This window comes from Piliocolobus tephrosceles, chromosome 5 (genome assembly GCF_002776525.5).
Source record: "Piliocolobus tephrosceles isolate RC106 chromosome 5, ASM277652v3, whole genome shotgun sequence".
Classification (NCBI taxonomy): Eukaryota; Metazoa; Chordata; class Mammalia; order Primates; family Cercopithecidae; genus Piliocolobus; species Piliocolobus tephrosceles.
This window is the reverse complement of record NC_045438.1, coordinates 116,940,658-116,961,433: the sequence shown is the minus strand read 5'-3', so window position 1 is coordinate 116,961,433 and position 20,776 is coordinate 116,940,658. Positions and strand designations below refer to the sequence as shown.

At 39.2% G+C, this 20,776-nt stretch overlaps 1 protein-coding gene across 1 annotated transcript in view; it reads right to left on the bottom strand.

The window, feature by feature from the left end:
- PKHD1 (PKHD1 ciliary IPT domain containing fibrocystin/polyductin) overlaps nt 1-19,684 on the bottom strand; it is a 469,171-nt gene extending 449,487 nt beyond the window's left edge. The window contains exons 1-11 of the mRNA XM_023212993.1: nt 19,633-19,684; nt 17,936-18,013; nt 16,810-16,960; nt 14,323-14,431; nt 10,660-10,717; nt 7,880-7,958; nt 6,520-6,594; nt 5,397-5,461; nt 4,839-4,878; nt 3,883-3,953; nt 368-469 (exon numbers count right to left, since the gene is read on the bottom strand). Of these exons, the coding sequence (XP_023068761.1) occupies nt 368-469; nt 3,883-3,953; nt 4,839-4,878; nt 5,397-5,461; nt 6,520-6,594; nt 7,880-7,958; nt 10,660-10,717; nt 14,323-14,431; nt 16,810-16,960; nt 17,936-18,013; nt 19,633-19,684 (880 nt within the window). The remainder of the gene's footprint in view (nt 1-367; nt 470-3,882; nt 3,954-4,838; nt 4,879-5,396; nt 5,462-6,519; nt 6,595-7,879; nt 7,959-10,659; nt 10,718-14,322; nt 14,432-16,809; nt 16,961-17,935; nt 18,014-19,632) is intronic.
- Between the last annotated feature and the right edge of the window lie 1,092 nt (nt 19,685-20,776).

The window sequence follows — 20,776 nt, the reverse complement described above, 5'->3', positions numbered from 1 at the left end:
ACCCACTCCTGCTTGTCTGTATCAAGATAGTTAACAAGGGAGAGCAAAGAGAGGGGCTGTTTTTAGTAGGAGTAAACCTTTGCTAAGAAGCAGCTCTATTTCTTTCTTTCTCTTCACTCACAAGATGGGGCACCTGAGGGAATTGCCTATGCATCGTGAGTGTGTCTGCAGGACATTCTGTTCCTCTGACCCATGTACTGCAGGATCGAAATCCTACCTGTTCTCAACCAAACACATGACTTATCAAACATGGTAAGTCAGAAGGGGCAAAGCTTGCTTCCTCCTGTATCCCTCACGCCATACAGACATATAGTCTCCTAGGGCATCTAAAATTATGAACTATTTTCAGCCATTTCAACATAGTTACCTGCAATGGTAACCTGGGCAGAATTGTCAAAGAAGTCTCCTGTAATTGTGATGTCCGTTCTTCCCCCAAGGCTCCCAGTTTCTGGAAACACAGATAATATTTCTGCAAGAGTTTAACAAAAAAAAGTAAGCTTCCAAATATAGATCAGAATATGACCCAGATAATAATAATAGGATACATTAATAATTTATTTCTTACTTTAACTTTCTAAGTTCAGCAACAGTTGAAATTTTTTCTAGTAGTAACTGTTTAAAAATGCACATAATAAGAAAAAGATCAGAAGTATATATTATCCAGGATCAATATTTTCCAATTGGAAGGGGAAATGTGGAGTCATTCATGGTATCAGCAAAAGCCCCTAGGTACCATGATGTTTTCTCAGAAAATCTGTCTCCTGACCTCAAGGACAATATTGACAAGTCAGGGAACAATAAGTTACAGCACAAGGAGGAATCAACTTTGAGTACACTGGGAAAGGCTTCAGTTCACCCACATGAATCTGTAATTCACTCTAAGCAGGAGAATGAATTTCACTGTCTTTAGGACCCTCCCATTCTTCCCCATACTGAATGTTCCTTCCCCACATGCACCTCACACCTCATACCCAGTTCTTTCATGCTGCTCCTGATTGTTTAAAACTGCCTACGGTGGCCAGGTGTGGTGGCTCAGGCCTGTAATCCCAGAAGTTTGGGAAGCTGAAGCGGGTGGCAGGTGGATCACCTGAGGTCAGGAGTTCGAGACCAACCTGACCGATATGGTGAAACCCTGTCTCTACTAAAAATACAAAAATTAGCCGGGTGTCGTGGTGTGCACCTGTAATCCCAGCTACTTGGGAGGCTGAGACAGGAGAATTGCTTGAACCCAGGAGACGGGAGGTTGCACTGAGCTGAGATGGCGCCACTGCACTCCAGCCTGAGTGACAGAGCGAGACGCTGTCTCAAGAAAAAATAAAAGAAAAAAGAAAAAAAAAAGGAAATTGCCTGCAGTAATATGACACATAGTCCCCAGAATTTAGCTTTATCTCATTCTTTCCTCTCCATTATCAAGCTTTGACATTTCTAAGATTCATTCCCTCCAGAGAAAAGAGGAGTTACATTTTGTGTAAACTGAAGGTACAAAGGCTAATGATGAATGGTTACCACTGAAAAACAGACATTTTAGGAGATTATTTTATAATGCTTTTTCCCATGTGACAAAGCAGAGGAGACATATGGAGGCAAAGATTGATCCCTTACAGTCAGATACCAAAATTCACCGCTAATCATAATAACCCCCTGCTTTTAACTTACTATTTTAAAATTTCTTTTTTTTTTACACTAGCACTGGAATTTTGTATTAGCTTTATGTAGAGATTAACACATTCTTTTGTCATGCATTCAAAATTACACAGATCAGAGACAAAACAATTTATGAAGTTCTTAAACTTTTAACATAGTTGTAGATATTTGATAATTTTTTCAACATTCACAGAGCACCTATTATGTGGTATACTAGGGATATAAAGATGAATACGAAATAATTCTTGTCCTCAAGAAGATCAGCATCGTAAAGCAGGTGTGCAAAACTATCATTTAATACCTTGGGTTGGAGAAATGAGAGAGTATGTGAAAGAACAAGAAGTTTAGGAGTAGGATGGGAGTATTGAGGTATAGAAGAAAATGTTTAGAGATGACACTATTCTGAGTCTTAAAGGACGAATTAGAAGTGGCCTAGCAAAGAGGAGAAGGAGAGGGCATTTAAAACAAAAGATAGCCTGAGTGTGGAGAGAAGAAATTGCACAGTGCATGCAAGTGTTGCTGGAGTATGACAGAGAGAGAGAGAGAGAGAGCTAGAGAAACAGACAAGGAGGATGTCAGAAGTTTGGCCCATTTCCAATAGGGGATAGCAAGCCATCAGAGGATGGTGAGTAGGAGGGAACCATGCATCAGACATATGCTTGATGTAGAGAATGTGGGGGAGGGGCTTGAAGGGGCAGAGGGCAACTCAGGGCCTCTAGAAACCACTACAGCATGTAACACAAGAGGTGATGGGGTCCAGAAACAGACAGTTGCTGTACAGATACATCACAAATAAGAGATAAAAACTGGCAGACATTGTGATTGAACGGCTATGGAAAGGAGGAGGAAAGAAAAATCTTGGATGAATTCCAAGATTCTTGCTCCTCTACCTCTTTATACGACTTTTGGAATAAGAAGGATAAGCACCGCTTTGTCCATTTTAGAGATGCTTAATTGAGGCTCAGAAAGCTTAAAAGGCTTAACCACACTCAACTAGTGATTGAATGTCAGCCCCTGAGGAGCTCAGCCCAGGATTCTTCATAGCTGTCCATACCCTCTCTGCCTATAGCCTCCTCTGCTCTGAAGAAGTTCTGGCCTGTGAGTCCTGATCCCAAGAAGACATTGGCTCTGGAAATGTAAAAGCACTGTGTCGTCAGGGATACCTGTCAGCCTATCAATCATTCCAGGGTTTGATAGTGATGGGCAGACTCACAGAAACCTTGGAGTGGGGTGGCAAGAAGAGTGTACTTCCCACCCTATATTGGCTATGGACATAAGATTTGGAATTGGAACTAAATGTTCTAGCAGTAAAACCTTTGGCTTTGGACAAGATGCTTTGTTTGTCTGAGTCTGTTTCCTCATCTGTAAAATCGGGCTAATGTTAATCCATCTCATAGCTCAGTGAAATAAATATTGAGATTTTATGTAAAGCACTTAACAAAGTCTGACATTCTTCCTGTAGCAGCCATCACTATCACTATCACCTTGGGCGCTTCTTCAAACTTACCCCAAACAGACGAGTTATACTGTTTAAAGAAAGGAAAAATCAGGGTGAAAATTCAGCTGTTGCAGGACTAGGCTATCTAGAGAGCAAATGACATTTGCTCCATGGCCTGTGAATTATCTTGCACTTTTGACAAAGGTAGATTTTGATTGCTTCCGGAATCTGAACCTACCTCACACAGTTCTTCAGTGGCTGTGTGACAGTATTCCATTCTAGAATCTAAGTATTCTTTAGTAGCCAGCTTTCTACTACCAAATTGAGTTCACAATTCCATGCAAGCTTCCAATTCTCACATTCTTTTTTTTTTAGTATGAGGGTTTACTTATCAGATGGTAACAGAACAGCTTAATGTCAATATTAGTCATAAATTGTTGAATGAATGTTCAGAAATGGATATTGAAGTAACTGGAAAGATGTGCTTTAAGAGTTTTTAAGTGCCACCTTTTTTCTTTTACTTTCAGAACATAGAATAAGGCAAGATTCTCCTTTCTTTTATTCAGTTTATATCCATAGACTTTGTATAGAAATATAATATCAAGACTCTTTTAATATATTAACTAAACCTGACATGGATACAAGCAATTTAATCTCAACTAAAACCACAAGGCTGTCTATGATTGTAGGGATTGCTTTGGGTGTTAATGGTCATCAAGAAATGGACAAAAGATAGGGAAGGAGGGGCCAACGTTGAGTGAGGCACAAGGGAAGGGGTACTTCGTAAAGGCGAATAGTACCTGAGTGTGTCTGGTATAGGAAAAGGTCCTGTTTAGCACTGATCAGCCATGCCTTCTTGTGGATCATTGACCTTCGAAAAAGACAAAGTTCTGTTTTGAATGAAAATATCATCTGGGATTGCTTTTTTTTTTTTTTTAGTCAGCTGCCTGAAAGGAAGATTGGGATCTTCCTTCTATCGATCTTTAGAACAGTTGAAATAGCAGCTCCCTTGGATGACTAGAGAACAATACCACTGGGACAAAGTTGTTTTCTGATATGTAAAATTATCATATGGGAATAATGCCTGTTTCATAGAGTGCCACAAATGTTCAATGAAATGATGAGTGTGAAACGGCCTAGTCCTTAGTTGGCCTATAATCAATACTCAATAGACATTAATTTTATTTCTTCCAAAATGAGAATGAGAGAAAATCTCCATACTTTGGGCTGTAGAGCTATATATAATTGCCACTGTCATTACAATGCAATTATTATCAACTAGACCCTGCACTTTTAACAGAAACACTTGTCAAACTATATAGGGGCAAAATGTAAGGTAAGGATTCAGAAATCCAGAATCCTGATTTGTCACTTCAAAGTGTGATGAAATGTGGACCCCTTCCCTTTTGAAGAAGGCACTGCCTGGATGGTACAATGTATTTCATGAAACCATGTTCCTTATAAGATACTTGTGACAGTTTTCAACCTACAGTACTTGGAAATTACTTAAGATTTAATTTCCAAAATTCTGCACCACCACCATATCGAAACACACATTGCCTGCAGATTAGTGACGAGGACACAATTTTTTTCACCGAAGTAAAAAAAGTCAAGGAGGTACATGTCGTCTCATTATACTATTCTGTTTTTATATGTTTAAAATTTTCCATCATAAAAAGATAAAGTAAGCAAGATGAGAGAGATAGATAATATAATATGAAGACAAATTTGCCTATTTCTATACCCAGTTACTTACTTTCCTTTATTAAATACTGAGAAGCTAACATTCTGGGAGCCTGTAACACAAAGAAACACACATTAACTCAGGAATCTGCATGAATCTTCTGGGCCAGGCCATTGCTTTCATAAGCCCAAAGACTCCAACATCATCAAATTACCACCCAAACCTGTAACTTATTTACCCCCGCCACCAAAACAACACCTCATAAGCTTAGCATCATTAGCAATGTGGCCTTCTAGCAATAAAAGGGCAAATGTAGTATTGCATAGCAGGGAAGAGCCCAGGCTTGGAGTTAGATGGAGCACCATCTAAATACTGATCTACTGGTAACTAACTTCAATTTTTCTCACCTGCAAAGCCAAAATAATCCCACCAACTTCACAGGTGTGTGAGCATTAAATAAGTTTCTATATGAGCTGTTTCATATACTAGTGTTTTCCAGGGAATTCTTAACAAATAGTAATTATTGTTATTATTATTATCCTCATGTGAACCAATCTTGCAATTGTTTTTGTCTGGACACAGAGAAAGAAATGGACAAGACTTTAAAATTATGTTACTTCTCTAACAGACCGATGTAATCGCCTTCCACATGGCACTGCAGAGTCCCAAGACCATGGTCCTCCTGGATAGGATAACTAAGGAAAAGGCAAACGGAGGTAAGAATGACCAGACAACTCACCACCAGAAGATCTGACTCTTTAACCAGGAAAGTAGAAAGCAAAAGGAAAAACAAATTTGCCAGAGAAAATGGTAGGTACTGAAGGTATAATGAGTTCATTAGGGCAAATGCTTAGGGTATTACTAACTAGTGTATATATAGGGTAATACTAGTTAGTAATACCCTAAGCATTTGCCCTAGTACTAACTAGTATTACCCTAAGCATTTGGTCCTTTCTTTTCAAATGTGTCATATGACAAGTATAACAAAACCTTTATTTTTAAAAAAAACTGTTATCAAGTATGAACCCCATAAAGGACAATTCTGACCAAACAAAATGCAGACACAAGGAAGACTACACACAAGTGTAGAATTTGGCTCTACTATACACCAGTCTGAAAAAGTGAAACCATAGAGTGTCATTCTTGTAATGGCCTCAAAGGAAGGGCAACCCACCCTGTCCAGAGTGAAGTAAAAATACAGTAAAACGTTGGGTATTTAAACTGGAGAGTGTAGAAACTTATTCCTAAATTTTTAAGTTATTTCTACCTTTGGCTAGTCACTGAAGTATAGTGGTTAAGATCATGAACTCTGGGGGCTGATTAGTTAGACAAGGTTCAAATCCCAGGTCTGCCACTTGCTCTCTGTGAGACCTTGTGCAAGTTACTTAACTTCTCTGTTTCTCAAATTCCTCATCTATAATGTGAGACTAGTAATCATACATATTCCCAAGATTATTGGGTGACTTCAATGTAAAACATTCAAGCAGAATTTGGCCTATAGTAAGCCCCTAACAAGTATTAGCTATGTGTTTTCAAGGAAGGTTTTTGGCATCCACTTCAATATGCACTTTGAATCAATCCCTGTGTCTTTTTCAGTAGTCTAAAGATAAGGCAGTAAATAGCTATGTGTGATTTATATTTTTAAAAAACAGATATGTGGTGAGTGGGTAGAGAAAGATAGAGAGAGTATGTGTGTTGTACATGTGGAAGAACTTACAAGCATATGCATTGGCAAGATAAATAAGACACTCACCAGCTTCCCGTCTGCCTATTTACAAGAGAGCAAGGAGTAACCCATTTGTCTCCTTGAGCTTCCAAGATCACTGGGCTGGATTTTTAAAAAAAGAAAAAAAGGAAAACAAAAGACAGGGGATAATTGTGCAATGCTCCCAATAAACATTCCTCAAAAAACTCAGAGGAAACATGGCTATGAACATTCTCCTCTGGATTTTTCTGCACTATTGCAAGTGGCTGAAGGCGGATGTCAAGTCAAATTCTCAGCAGAGAGTAGGGGTGCACTCATGGCTCATGCTTTCACACTAAACAGAAAATATTTCTCCCTTCCCAAAAAACCTTCATCATCTCCACACTGGCTATATTGGTTCTACACAGAGATAATATTGCATTTATGCCTTTATTCCCCCTTTCAAAGACTGTATCCCAGACAAAGGCTGGGATGGGACCAACTAGCAAATGTGGCACATTCCCAAGGATGTAGTAGGAGTTTCTAATCCCCACAACAAGAGTAGTTTTCTAGTAAGGTAGGTTGACCATTGCTTAATGCCAGAAATGTAAATCCTGAGAGTAATCAGATCATGTTCTCTTCAACTAGGGCAAAATCAGACAAATGGAATAGAACAGAAGAGGATGCCCCCAACCCATCCCGAGTGAAGGAAAAATTAGACACCATGTATAGAATCTATGCAGCTGAGCATATAGTAAGATTATTTTCCTTCTACCTTATAAATCCTCAGTACAGTTGCTTCATTTGTTGAATGATTACAGTTGCTTAGAGCTTCCTACAGCCTCTACAATTTCAACACTTTTTGTCTTGTTCTCCTCTCTCTCTAGTGTGGATGATTTAATAGCAACACTTTCCACCACATCTCCAGTGAAGAAAGTCATGTTGACATCCTAATCATTCCCAGAAAACATTAAAAGCTCTATGGCTTTTAGTACCTGTGTCCATGTTTTCCTCTGATCCCACTAATACAATTTTTAAAGCACAAATGGATAACAACCAAATAAGAAAGTTATAATGGGCTTTTGGGTTTACACATCATTTTATAAAGAATCTATTTCAGCCTCAGAAACAAAGGAAGGAAGGGTGAGAATTCAAAAAGAAAATCCACAGATGCAATTACAGTTCATTTCACACTGAGCCCAGAGTGACTAGTTGTCAGTAAATAAATGGACCAACTTAATCGACCAGTTGCAATTACATTAACAAAGTTTGCTGAAGCCCAGCTCATGAGGGACCATAAACTGCAAAGAGAGGAAAATAGCAATTCAGTGCCAACTGTTTACAATTTATTGCCATCAGGGAAGCTGGTCCCAGGAAGCCGTGCAGCATGTATGTAACTAGTTAAACCCAAAAACAAACACACGCTTACCTATCAATGTACTCAGCATCAAAATCAAAAGTTTCCAATCTTCCGGTCATAATCCAGCCATATACATGTATTAGTTTTCCTGTTTGAAGAAGGAATTTTTTTTTAATTTAATGGACTCAGCTCAAACTCAATGTATAATTTAAAAAAACATGTTTCTTTTTGGTTACATATACTCAATATGGCAAAGCAGGTCATGACCCAGAAAATTAATGCTTTTAATAAATTGTACCAACAGTAAGGTCAAGGGTATGATTTAGTGATAAATATTATACAATATAAAAGCTAAAATAAGCTATTGTTTCCATCACAGACTTAATCATCTATGCATGGAGCACAGAAGGAATAATGAGTCTTCACAGTCTCAGAAAGTGTGAACGTTTCCGAAAGAAGGGGCTCGTCTCCACACACTGCCCTGTTCCATTCTTTTGGCTCTGCGGAGACCATCCATCCAACATGAAATTTAAGAACAATGTGACCTGGGTGCTCCAGGCTTCATGAGACTTTCCTCTGGGCACTTGCTAAAATGAATATGTGATATGAAGAGGCTTATATCACACAATCTGATGGGTCTTCAGGGATCCCAAGTATATGCCTTCCAAATAATTAGAATATTTAACTGTATCTACTTAAACTATCACAGGCAATGTTTAGAGGTGACAGAATGTTGGTTAGTGAGATAAACCTCAAGGAATAGAAGAGAAAAGGGTACTGAGGGACTAATGAGGTCATGGAATCCAGAAAACTGAGCCCCTTTATAGACATTGAAGGCCACCAAAGAATGCGACCAAAAAGATGTTCCCTTCATACTGCACTTGTGTGTTATTAATAAGAAGTGACTTTCATCTGCAGTCATTGAATGACTCACTCTCACTAAAATAATAGAAACTGTTTGGAAGGTATTATAGCCACCATTTTGTAGGTGCATGGGTAGAATGACCTAATGACAGGCAAAGGTCACAGAGTTGGCAGAAACCCAGAGTCTCAAGTTTCCTGTTACTGCTAAAAAAAAAATCTGGCAGAATAATTCTAATTTTAATAGGGCTAAATGATCGATTCCCTAGCCTTGGTGAGTATGACTTCTAGCTTTGACAGGCACAGTTTTAAAACTAACAAAAGGCTGTAGAAATTAGGAATTTCTGTGGGTTTTTGTTTTCTTTCTAAACAAAGATGGCCAACAGAGGCTGACAAATGGCCACACCAGAGCACGGTGCTGGGGGATTCCATGTCGTAGTGAACGACTGCTAACCACGTATGCAAACCCAACTGCTCAGAAAGCATCACCCCTCTTGTCCCTACCACCTCCCCCATCTCCCTGGCTGCTACACTGGACAGGCTTCTCAAATGAAATGAGAGTATTCATTTGGAAAGTGATTATAAAGATGCAGTTGTATGGATCCTGCCCAGACCACTCCAACCCAGCCAGCCACCAATCCTTTCCCCAGAAGGTGGAAGAGACACGGAGCAGAACTCCAGCTTGGTGAGAGAAACGGGCTTGGCAGATCTGGGTACCAGCTGACATTCCATTTCACACCTCTAACGGCCGGCTGCTTCCTCATCCCTCATCCTAACAAGACTTCTGCTATCTAAACAGGAGTTTCTAACACCAGAGCAGCAGGGACCCAAATGACTGCACGTGATTTTCACAGACCACATCTCTCTTTCATAAAATATCAGGTTCTGATTATTCAGACAAATGAAAAGGAACAGATCTGTGAAAAACCCGCATGAATAAGAGCATGCCAAATTCACATTCTCTGAAATATAATTTAAATTCACTCATACATAATCTGTGTCTATACACACAAACATAGAACATATAAAACGCTTTTCAATAACTTAGATCTTCATTCTGACATGCTTAAGCTGTTGAGCCAATCAAAACAACAAGATCCATCTATGCATTTAGACACAACTATAATAAAAATTCAGCAACTTTTTAGCACACTCATACCATTTTGGAAACCCTAACAAGTGGAAAACCTTAAATAAAGGCAGGAATTTGGCAGGAATCAGACAGCAAATTATGTATAATCCTAGTTGTGTTTACTACTTAGTTTTAAGGCAGATTTAGCAATCCCTGAATCTACTTCTCAGTTGCAATCCCGTCTTTTATGTAAATCCCCCAGCTTTATATAATCTTCTTTTCTATCCTCCTGGCTTTTATATATCTGTGTGCTCTCTAACTTTATAAACAAAACTCCCAGATGAAGACTAAAGTTAACGACAAAATGGTGGATATATGGGCCACTCTGGATTCTGGCTGTCTGGTTCAAATCTCAGCTGTGGTATTTATTATCTGTATGACTTTTGGCAAATTCCTTAACCTTTTGCTACCTCATTTCTTCATCTGCAAAATGGGAATAAAAATAGCTCTTCTGTTATCAGGTTTTTGTGAGGATCTAGTGAGACATCTGAAGAGCTTAGACTGGATCCTGGCACACAGTTTAATAAAGGTTTATTATTATGTGAATGATTATAAAGTTAAAAGCAAGGATGACTCCTCTTTCCTCCAGTCTCCAACATCAACTCGTTTGATTTTGCTGTCCTCTTTTTCTTTTCATGTTTGCATTCCTTTTGTTATCAGTGAAGTAACAGAGCAAAAGTGCCCAGAAGTAAAACCAAAGCACGTTAAAAATGAACCAGAGGTTGACTCTTATTTTCAAAACAGCATCAAAGAAGAAGCTAAATTTTCCCACTCATAAAAACCACTCACCTAGGTTTGCAACAAGCTTTGGCAAAGAGATTCACAATTATTCCTATTTTAATAGAAGAATTCTTACCTGGAACTCCACTTGGTGGATAAACTTGGTGAACGATGGGTGTCTGCGCCTTGGAAAACTGTTTAGAAAATAGTACCACAAGTGAGCGTGTCATTAAAATATTCACAAACACAGGAGGCATAAGCCATTCCTCAGACAGCATTACTTGAAGGTAATAAGTGGTTACATCTCCTTGTGTCACTCTCACATCTTTCTAGTTTTTTTATCCTTGTAATATTTCTATGAAACAGAAATGATGGATATTATCATATTTCTCCTATAGATGAAGTGAAGGTAATTTGATTAAGGTCACATAGCCCTCTATTCTGTACCATATTGTCCAAACCTTGACAAGCCTATTTCCACCTGCCCACCTTCCACACCCAAGAACACATTTTACTAGAAAGAAAGGTAGACAGGTCTTTGTGCAGAACGTCAGTCTTTTAATTCCATTGTTGTAATTTGATGTTTTGAGGCCTTGAAGATTTTGATTTTTCTAGAAAAGAATGCACTTATTTAATTGGATCAAAACTTAAATCATTAACAGCCAGCACTTTGGTAGGTATCGCTAAGCTACAAAAAATGAGAAGCTGGATAGGTACACAACTGAGGCGCTTACTGGAGAAGTGGAAGGTACCTGCTGTGAGGAAAATGACTCAAAAGATTCAAGGAATAGGAAGCAACATTCTTCTTCAAGAAGGAGGAAAGCAGCATTCAAGGAATAGGAAGCAACATTCTTCTTCAAGAAGGAGGAAAGCAGCATCAATGGGAGCACTGGAAGCCTGAGAAAGCCTGGCAGTGGCACTCCAAATCATCTTACAATGCCCCCTGTCCCCAAAGCACACCCTCTGCTGACCACAAGCTCTATAAAGGCAGGGACAATGCCTGACTGAGTCGCTGCTGTGTCTCTGTGCATACACTAGTACGTAGACGACATTCGAATTTTTGTGAATGGATAGAGTCGCCCAATCTGGGATGACTGATATACTGCCTGGAAGGAGAGGTGAGAATGAGACAACCTCAGGAACTCCATCTCACCTGTAGGCATCTGGGTTAATCTAAGATTAGTGCATTACTCCACCAGGAAATCACACCAGGGCCAATGTGACAGACTGGCCAGACCAAGGCTTGACCTGTGAGCCAATGACTTACCTAGGAAGAGACCTAGTCTCCTCCTCCCTCCCCCTCCCCCAACCCCTTCTAGATGCCTAGACTACCACCATTCCATACAACCTACAGTGCTTCCCATTTGCAAAACAAATTACAGCAGCAAATTGTTTTCTTTGGTCTTCTTCCAGAACCTCAGGAGTCCCAGAGAGAATATCACCAAAGAATAACTCAGTTGTTAATCAACAGCCCTAATCAGACATTGAGAATCAACCGACATTTCAACAAAGCTGATGGTGGCTTGCCGGGCATAGGTTTTAAGTATTGATCCATATGCTGTACAGTCTGCCATGAAGGCTAGTTTCCTCACTTTCTAAAGGAAAGGGTTAGAAAATCGTTCACAGAAAATATGTGCTGTCAGGGGGTCAGAATAACAATGTTGTTACTTCACAGCTTGGGAACTGGCTCTGATCACACCAAAAGATAAAGATTAATACAGTTACACACATACCTGCCAAACATTCAGTCCCCACCCCAGCCTCCCAGCCAACCACTGCCCCTAGGCCTTCATACCAACATTATTTCAACTGTACTATATCATAGGAGCCTAGTGAAGTACAGTAGTGGTTATTGACCTATCTCACAGATGTTTAGAAGCTGAGGCAGCTGGAACAACTGAGTCCAAACCAAATAAGGAAGCATATCTCTGTTTCAACCTGAAATCTAAGAACCAGCACTCAGTCTGTAATCCTTCTACCAGACTTCCATGGGAAACAGAGCAACCCCTTTATTACTCCCTCCCAGCACCTGAGATTGTGGTGAGGCAGCCTTGGGATTAAACCTCAAACAGGGCTTCACTTGTGATTCTCTCTGAGCTGACACAACGTAACATGGTACATTTCTAAGAGAAACAGGCCCCTGGTCACCCACCAGGCTAGAGACATGACGAAGTGAAAAATTAATGAGCTTCCAAATCAAGCTTCCTGCATGCTGATCCTCGGGCCCCAGTGTGGTCAGTAGAAGCAAGAGAGGGGAGAGGAAATGCAGCAGATTAGGATGAGAAAGCTGCAGCCACCAGCTGTGTGATCAACCTTCTGTGAGTTATTCAAACTTGTCAGCGCCCACAGCAGGCCTTTTGCAGTGGACTGGCAAGATGGGATTAATTTTTAATACTTATGGTTCCCCAGTCCCAGTCCCAAAACAAAGAGACACGCCGTGTTTTATTTAGCTTGGAATGCCTCTCATTAACTGCATCCCCTGGTGATTTTTCATCAACTTGCCAAGATAGTTGAACCACTGACGAACTTGTTTTCTTTCATGTGCAATTTTAGGAAGTGTTTCTCTTATTTCCCCCTCTCACTCCTAACCAATCTTTTAACAAGCAGGAAAACTACCATCTGGGGTGAAAAGGATCATGGTGATTAAGAAGCATGCTTGGACTTCTCTCTTCTGTTATGTTCCCTGACACAGGATAGGGGTGGTGGTGCGGCTCTTAGTAAGAAACAATGATATAATGTTTTTTCTTTGTGCTGCATATGTGCAAAAGCAAAATTCCAGAAAACAAGATTCTCTTGGATTAAGAAACAAGTTACTAAATGTGAACCAACAGCAAATTCCGAATTTCAAAAACAAATAGCCTATATGGAACACGGATCATAGGAGAGACGAATTTACAAGGTGAAGCCTTATTCTGAAGGAGCATTCATTAGTGACTGCATTGTATGTTTTGAAACAGCTTTAAACAGAGGTATCCCATGTGAAGTGCAACCACATCGACAGAAGTACTGCCAATCTCTGCCTTTCATAAACCATCTAGGACTTAACTTTTCGGAGATCGTTTAAAACTAATCCGAAATGGACAATAGACTGAACCAAATATAAATGAACTCCCAGTATAGGTATCAAGGCTGTAAAATAAGACAGGCATGGCTTCCTGAAGTCTCTCTCTCTCTCTACTTCCTTTTTGATCTCCCCCAGCATGAAGGAGAATTCAAACAGCAAATGCCCTTTTGGTTCAGTGTTGGAAAGACTTAACAGAAATATACCAGGAAGCAGGGAGAGAGGTAGAAATTGGGTCTCCTCACCAAGAAATGTGGGTCCTTGAGTGTCTTCACCATGCTGAGACTCAGCATGATCCGAGCTATAAAATGAAACACTGATCTACAAAGGTAATCTTGGTGGCCCCTCTATGGGCTTGTGTTTAGATGAGAATTTAGAGTCAGATGCAGGTTCAAGTCTTGGTTCTGCCAGTCACTACCTGATGACATGGGCAAATTATTTAATCTCCCTGAGCCTCAGATTGTTCATTTGTAAAAACAGGACAGTGAATAGCCACCCCATAAAATTGTGAGCATTGAATTAGACAACGTATATAAAACATTTAGCTAAAGGCTGACATACAAGCGTTCAACATTCATCTTTCATTAGTATGATCTAAGAAACTCTCTCATTACTATCCACCATTTTTTTTTTAACATGGTCAAGCAGACACTGTGGCTCATTTACAATTTGCCTTTCAATAACACAAGCACACTCTCAGACTATGTAAACATACCTTCCGCCAACCTTAGAACCCACCTTGAAAGTACAGCTGTCTCGTGGTCCTGGACTTGGGCTGCTTACCAACTGTCCCCCGAAGTATGCTTGCAGGGAGTACAGACCCTCGTGTGCTTCAGACAGCAGAGATCTGAGGACAGAAAGTGGAAATCCTTATGACTCAAAAGCCATGAATTCCCAAAGCTAACAGCCCACTTGCCACTTCAAATTTCCTCCCTCCACTTGTAAAACAGAGCTAACCAAGGATTCTTATCAGCCACCTTTCACCTTAGATCCACTCATAATTATTAGACTTTAAGAACTGAGTCCTTCAGCAAAAAAAGTTATGACTTTTTGTGTTGAAACTCCATGAATTGTTTTTAATATTTCATGTTTCTGAGAATCATAGGTTCATCGGACTTTAAGAATTAGAAGAGACTTTGATAATTCCCCATTTTCATGGTTTAAAAAATGTCAGAAAAACTACGAGACTTATGTGTAGGAGCTTCAAAGGTTAAGGGCAAAGTGGGGCTTGAATCTAGGCTGTTTCTGATAATTGTCCAAGCAGCCCATAAACACTTCATATAGCCATCAAAACAGAGAGTCCTGGATCTTCTCTCCTCTACATAAATTTTGCAGTGGCTTCATTGCCACCTGATGCTGACATCCATGTTGATTTTTGTAAGAGGAAGAATATGATGAATAAGAAAGAAGCTATATTTAAGACGTGTCTCCTCTCCAAACCTTTCCAACAAAATCTTTAGCATGACCTTAAATATTTAGATCTGAATTGTCCATTGTGTTAGCCACTAGTCTTATGTGCTTATTAAGCACTTGAAATGTGGGTAGTCCCAATTAAGATATGCCATGATTATAACATCCACACTAAATTTTGAAGACTTGGTATGCAAAAAGATATAAAGTATCTCATTATTAATTTGTATATATTACATATTGAAATAATATTTTAGATATGTTGACTTAAATAAAACACATTATTAAATTAATTTCACTTGTTTCTTTTGACTTTTTCAAGTGGCTAAATAGAAAATTTTAAATTACGTTTGTGTTCACATTATATTTTGATTGTGAAGTGCTGCCTTTGACGCTGCAATGGCTGTTTTAGAGAAAACAATTACGTGTTTTTATGATAATGATGAGTAAGACAGTATTTTGTTGATGATAAACTGTACATTTTCACACTTAATTGAATCTGATATTTGTCTTCCAATCAATTAGTATATTTAATAGGGTCATATTTCTTTTCTTTAAAAAGATGACATAAAATCAATGGTGCATCCAAAAATCATCAGTATGTTGGGATAAAGGAGATAGGACATGTAAATCTCCAGAGCTTTGACTTATTTCATGGCAAGTCTTTGCAGAATGTCTATGCCCAAATGCACCATAAAACCTAAGGGAAATATATAACCCAGTTTTAAAACCAATAGTAGTGCTATAAAAAAGTTAAACTCAACAGACATTTATTGAACACCTTCTATTCTTAAGGTATTGTGCAATGCATCATGAGGACTCCAATGGTGAGATTAAACACACTCCCGGCCCTCAAAGCACTTAATTCTGTGAGGATGAATCTGACAAGTGGTAACTGACATATAAGTGTTATGAGAAACTCAGAGCTGAGGCACAGGGTCACTAAGGCTACACATGCTGTACCTTTGTGTAAATTACAACAAAAAAAAAATCCCTTCAAGGGTGATGAATTGCACAAAAAAGTGTGGGTGCACACACATACACCCTGTGGATGAATTACTACAAGTTGTTCCTTCTCCTTTCAAAAAAGAGAAAGATAACTTAGTTGAGTGTTCAGGGAAGACGTGGCATATGTGGTATGATTGGTGATTTTGATAGCCAAACATGGAAGAGGGGGAGACTTCCTCAAAGAAAGAACAGAAAAGAAAAGGAAATAACATGGTTTTTTTCTCTTAACCAATCATCCCATTTTATGCACTTTATTTACTCATGCCTAAGACATGAGTAAATAAAAATGAACATGAACTAGTCTAAACTTCACAGGGCAACAGGAAGTTGAGTAGGAAAATAGATCCCCTGGAGTCCTATAAAAATATTTTCTAAATAGAGGCAATGTCAAACTCAGCAAATAGAGCCTAAAGCAAATTTCCTTTCTAACCAGTTTGGGGTTTATGTGCAATCGTTGTAATTATGCCTATTCCAAAAGATGAGTATTTGTCATGGCAAAATGGCACCATTTATTAAAATCTTAATAGCCATAGAACTCTGCAAAAAAAAAAAAAAAAAAAAAATGGAAACACAATCCAGTCCCTCCTTATGAATATCTCAAAGTTCTTCCCCACACTGTCATCCTCCCTTAAGCTCTAGATCGCAGCTAGGGACCTTTTAGAAAGTATATTCACATGAAACTTTTTTTAACAACTATAGCTGGCAATTGAATCACAGCAACAGTTGCTCTAATATGTCACCAAAAGATACTGAGATAAGCAAAAATCCCTCATCCTGTGTGGTCTTCCTATTCCCAGACGGGTATACCTGGTCTGGCACATCACCACAGGCAAATCCAAGAAAACAGGAAAGACGTCACAGGGGATACTCGGCAGTGTGGGTGCCATCATGTTCGTGTTCACCAGGTGTATCTCCAATTGAGAGCCATTGTTGGGGTAAAGAACACCTGACTCCAAACCTAATGCAAGGGAAAGAAATCTCAGGCTGAATAGAATTGTCATCGACACAGGATAGTGTGAAACAGTGCTAAGATCCTGGGGGCAATGTAAGACATTAAATTTGCCCAAGGATTAAATTAATACTCCTCATTTCCTTATAGCTGCTGTATAAAGGAGTTTTCTCATTTATGATTTTATGAAAGAGTTTTCTCTCTTCCGGTTCACCTAAATCCAGAAAAGAATTTTTCTTTTTTTTTTTTTTTTTATACAATTAATTTGTTTATTTAAAAAGAAAACTGGACTACATCTTAAAACTTCATATGCTAACATGTGTTCTAACACCTAAAAAGAAAAACATCTACTTAGACTTTCCCAAGTCTATTTGATCACAGACCCACCATCTCCCTTTCCTTGTTATGAAAGAACACACTTTGAGTAACTCTGTGTTGAATAAATTTTAAGTAAATCTGAGGATTCGAAAACCTCTTGAAGCTGGTATGCCAAGCACTATACAAAAGCCCATTATACAAATGAGGAAACTAAAGCTCATAAAAATAAGATTTGCCTAAAATCAGAAAAGAATTTTTCAGCCGTCAGATTTACTCTTTACTCTGCTGGGGATGGATATGCTAAGGAATGGTGTAGAAGCTCCCAGGTAGAGGACTGTCTTTAAGGAAGATAGCCAAGGTTCTTGGAGATGCATTGCTGAGCACTACGCTACACACTTCCACATCAGCTCATGTAGAAATCCCAGAGTCCCATCCCACAGCCTGGAATGGGAAAGTGGACACAGATGTGTCATGGCATGCTGTGCTTTGCTTCCATGACATTAGCAAGCCAGCATCTAGAAAGACAGAAGTTGGTCCGTCTGTTCATCTCCCTTCAGGCCCACTTTTACACCTGTCCTTAGACAAGGAAGAAAACCAAAGACTCATATTCTTTAGGATTGTGGGTCAATACATAAGAAACATACACTTGGTAAAACCCCAACCTACCATCAAAAATGACTGTGATCCACGTTCCCCCTGCAAGGCTACCTTCTTCAGGTTCAATATGTAAACTCAGGTGAGGTACTGCAAGTAAGTGAAAAAAAAACATTGGTTTTGAAGGTCAGATTCAACCACTACCTTCCCCAATATTTTAAAGCAAAATTTAACCTGCATCAGAATCACTAGAAAGGTTTGATTAAGCACCTGTTGCTGTGCCATATCCCCAAAGTTTCTTGTTCAGTAGGTCTGGGGCAGGCCCAAGAACTTACATTTCTAACCAGGTGCTGCTGGTGTGGGAAACACATCATCGGAAGCCCCATTTTAAGGAAAATTTTGACCAATTCTTCTCATCTTAGACATTCAAAAACCCTGCATTCATCAAGACAATTCTGAATTTCTGCTTCCTTTGGAAAGAGCCTCAGGGACATATTTGGGTCCTAATGAAACCCATACTATCTCTCTGTGCTCTCTTTTCCACTCTTTAATCAGGTGGCTATATTTCCCTGTAAAGATCACCAATTATCTCCAGTCCCGGAGAGAAAAAAAGACTTCCATTAGGTTGGTGCAGAAGTAATTGCTGTTTTGCATTCTTTTTAATGGCAAAACTGCAATTACCTTTGCACCAACCTAATAGAAGCTGTTCCTATTTCAATTCTCCTGCTTAATATACTGTCCTCTAGTTTCCCCTCATGATGAGAATGACTTCCCAAATGAATACAAAATTCCCTAGATTTTTGCCTTGCCTGCTGAGAGAGGGGATGAAGCATGGATCATTGCTGGAATTTCCTTTTGTTTAAAAAAAAAAGCAGTAAGGAATTTATATGCTAGGCTAGATTGGATTCTCCCGTATAGATCACCAGCTAAGCATGGGCCTTAATCAATCCCTCCCTCTTTGAAGATGTTCCTGGACATGCCTTGATGAAGGAAAGGCCAAGTTAAGGAAGCCATCAAAACTCATTCAGCTGCTCAGTGAGGTAATAAACAAGGAAAGTGTTAACGACAGAACTATTTATAGTTTCTTTATCAGAAACTGTGTCTAGCCCAGGACTTCCATGTACAGTTATTCTCATGATGCACTTCACATCTGAGGGTGGTAGGGAACCATGGCACATTAGCACAGCCATTTATGGCAGCCCCAGCCAGTCTAGACCTTCCTCCAAAGATGATTAGATACCTCTATCTAAAGAAGCCCAAAAACAAATGCCATAAAAAATACAGAGGATAACCCCCATTCACAGAGAAAATTGAACAGATGATTTGAGATAACACAAGCAGTCTAATTATTATGACAAGTTATTCTCTTTGGGAAGGTCGGGCAGTAAAATCTAAAAAGAATTACATCACATAGCCCAAAAGGAATCATAAAAGAAAGGTTGTAAGTTACTGTTAAAAGCTCTGCATCATAACAGCAATCTTCACTGGCCATTAAAAGCTGAAGTATACAGTCATAACATTTCAGTATATAACCTCAGCTGTTAAACAGAAAATAAAAACAATTATTCAACAGATAATTTAAACCCAAAAGCAAATACTTTAACATCTCCTCTAAAAACAATATTTTTAATTCAATTTTTTGATTGGCAAGTTAAAAATGCATATATTTATGGTATACAACCAAAATAATACTTCAAGTTTCAATATTAGTTCTCAAGGTAACCTATTGTGTTCTTATCTATAACTCCTTCAAAACACATTCTACTGACCTGCCAAAAGTAGTACTTCAATACTCATCAGAGAGATCAGCCACGCAGTCATCCTGTCCACTTAAATCAATAATCTTAAGATTGCTCAGACATTAAAAACATTTTCAGTTTTGATTGGAGCAGCATAGCTTTTGTGCCTTCTAAAAAATAAAAGATGTAAAAAAATTATCATTTTGTTTACATACTATTATTTTGCTATACTGAAACCTGGAAAATTAAGGAGATGAGGTAAACATGGCCTTAGTGTCTTCAAATGGACCCACCATCCTTCCAAGTTCAGGAGAAAAGGATCGTCTAAGAAATCCCCACTCTGCCCTCCTTGTGCCACCAGCTTATTGTACGCGTGTCCCACCAACTCATTTTAAGCTAGATAAATAATAATAACCTTTTTCATTAACTCATTATTGAACAGAAGCATGTTTTAAAAAGAATTCTAGAAATTAAAATTCTAGTTCCTGGTGGGGTGGGGTCTGTTTTGCTTTGCCCTGTGCTGCCGTTCCAGCTTTCCCTCCTGCTCCTCTCCAGTTTGAACCCTGCACTGCAGCCACGCTGTTCTCACCGTCACTCAGACAAGCCTTCCACACATCAGCCTCTGCCTTGGCCCCTGCTGGTCCCTTCCTGGATTCCCTCAACTCTCTCCGTGGCCTCAGGAGATCCTAGCGCACCTTCGTGGGGCTGCTCAGGAGCCCCTCCTCCGCTGATTCTTTCCTCGGCTATTTCCACAGCCTTCCTAATGTGAAAGTGTGAAGGTCCCACACAGGGCTCAATACATTGGAGTGGATGAATACATATTTAAATACCCTAAATCTGGGTTTACCTAATGTGAGATGAACAACTTGCACTCTCATGTGAGATGGCAGAGTCCTTGGAAGCCTGGCAGAAAACTCACACCTTTGTACCCTGACGCCTGCTCTAGGGAGAGTGCTGAGCTGCTCTCCAGCACCCCGTGGCAGAGGGCATAGACAAAATCCTCTTAAAAATAGTGCCTCTGAAATTTTCTGAAAGTTTGAAAATTACAGAATTAAACAACCACATGTACTACTAAATACACGTTTTACATATATATTTAATTATGTTTATGTTTATTACATATACAAATATAAATATATTTAATATATATACACATACACATACACACTTTGTG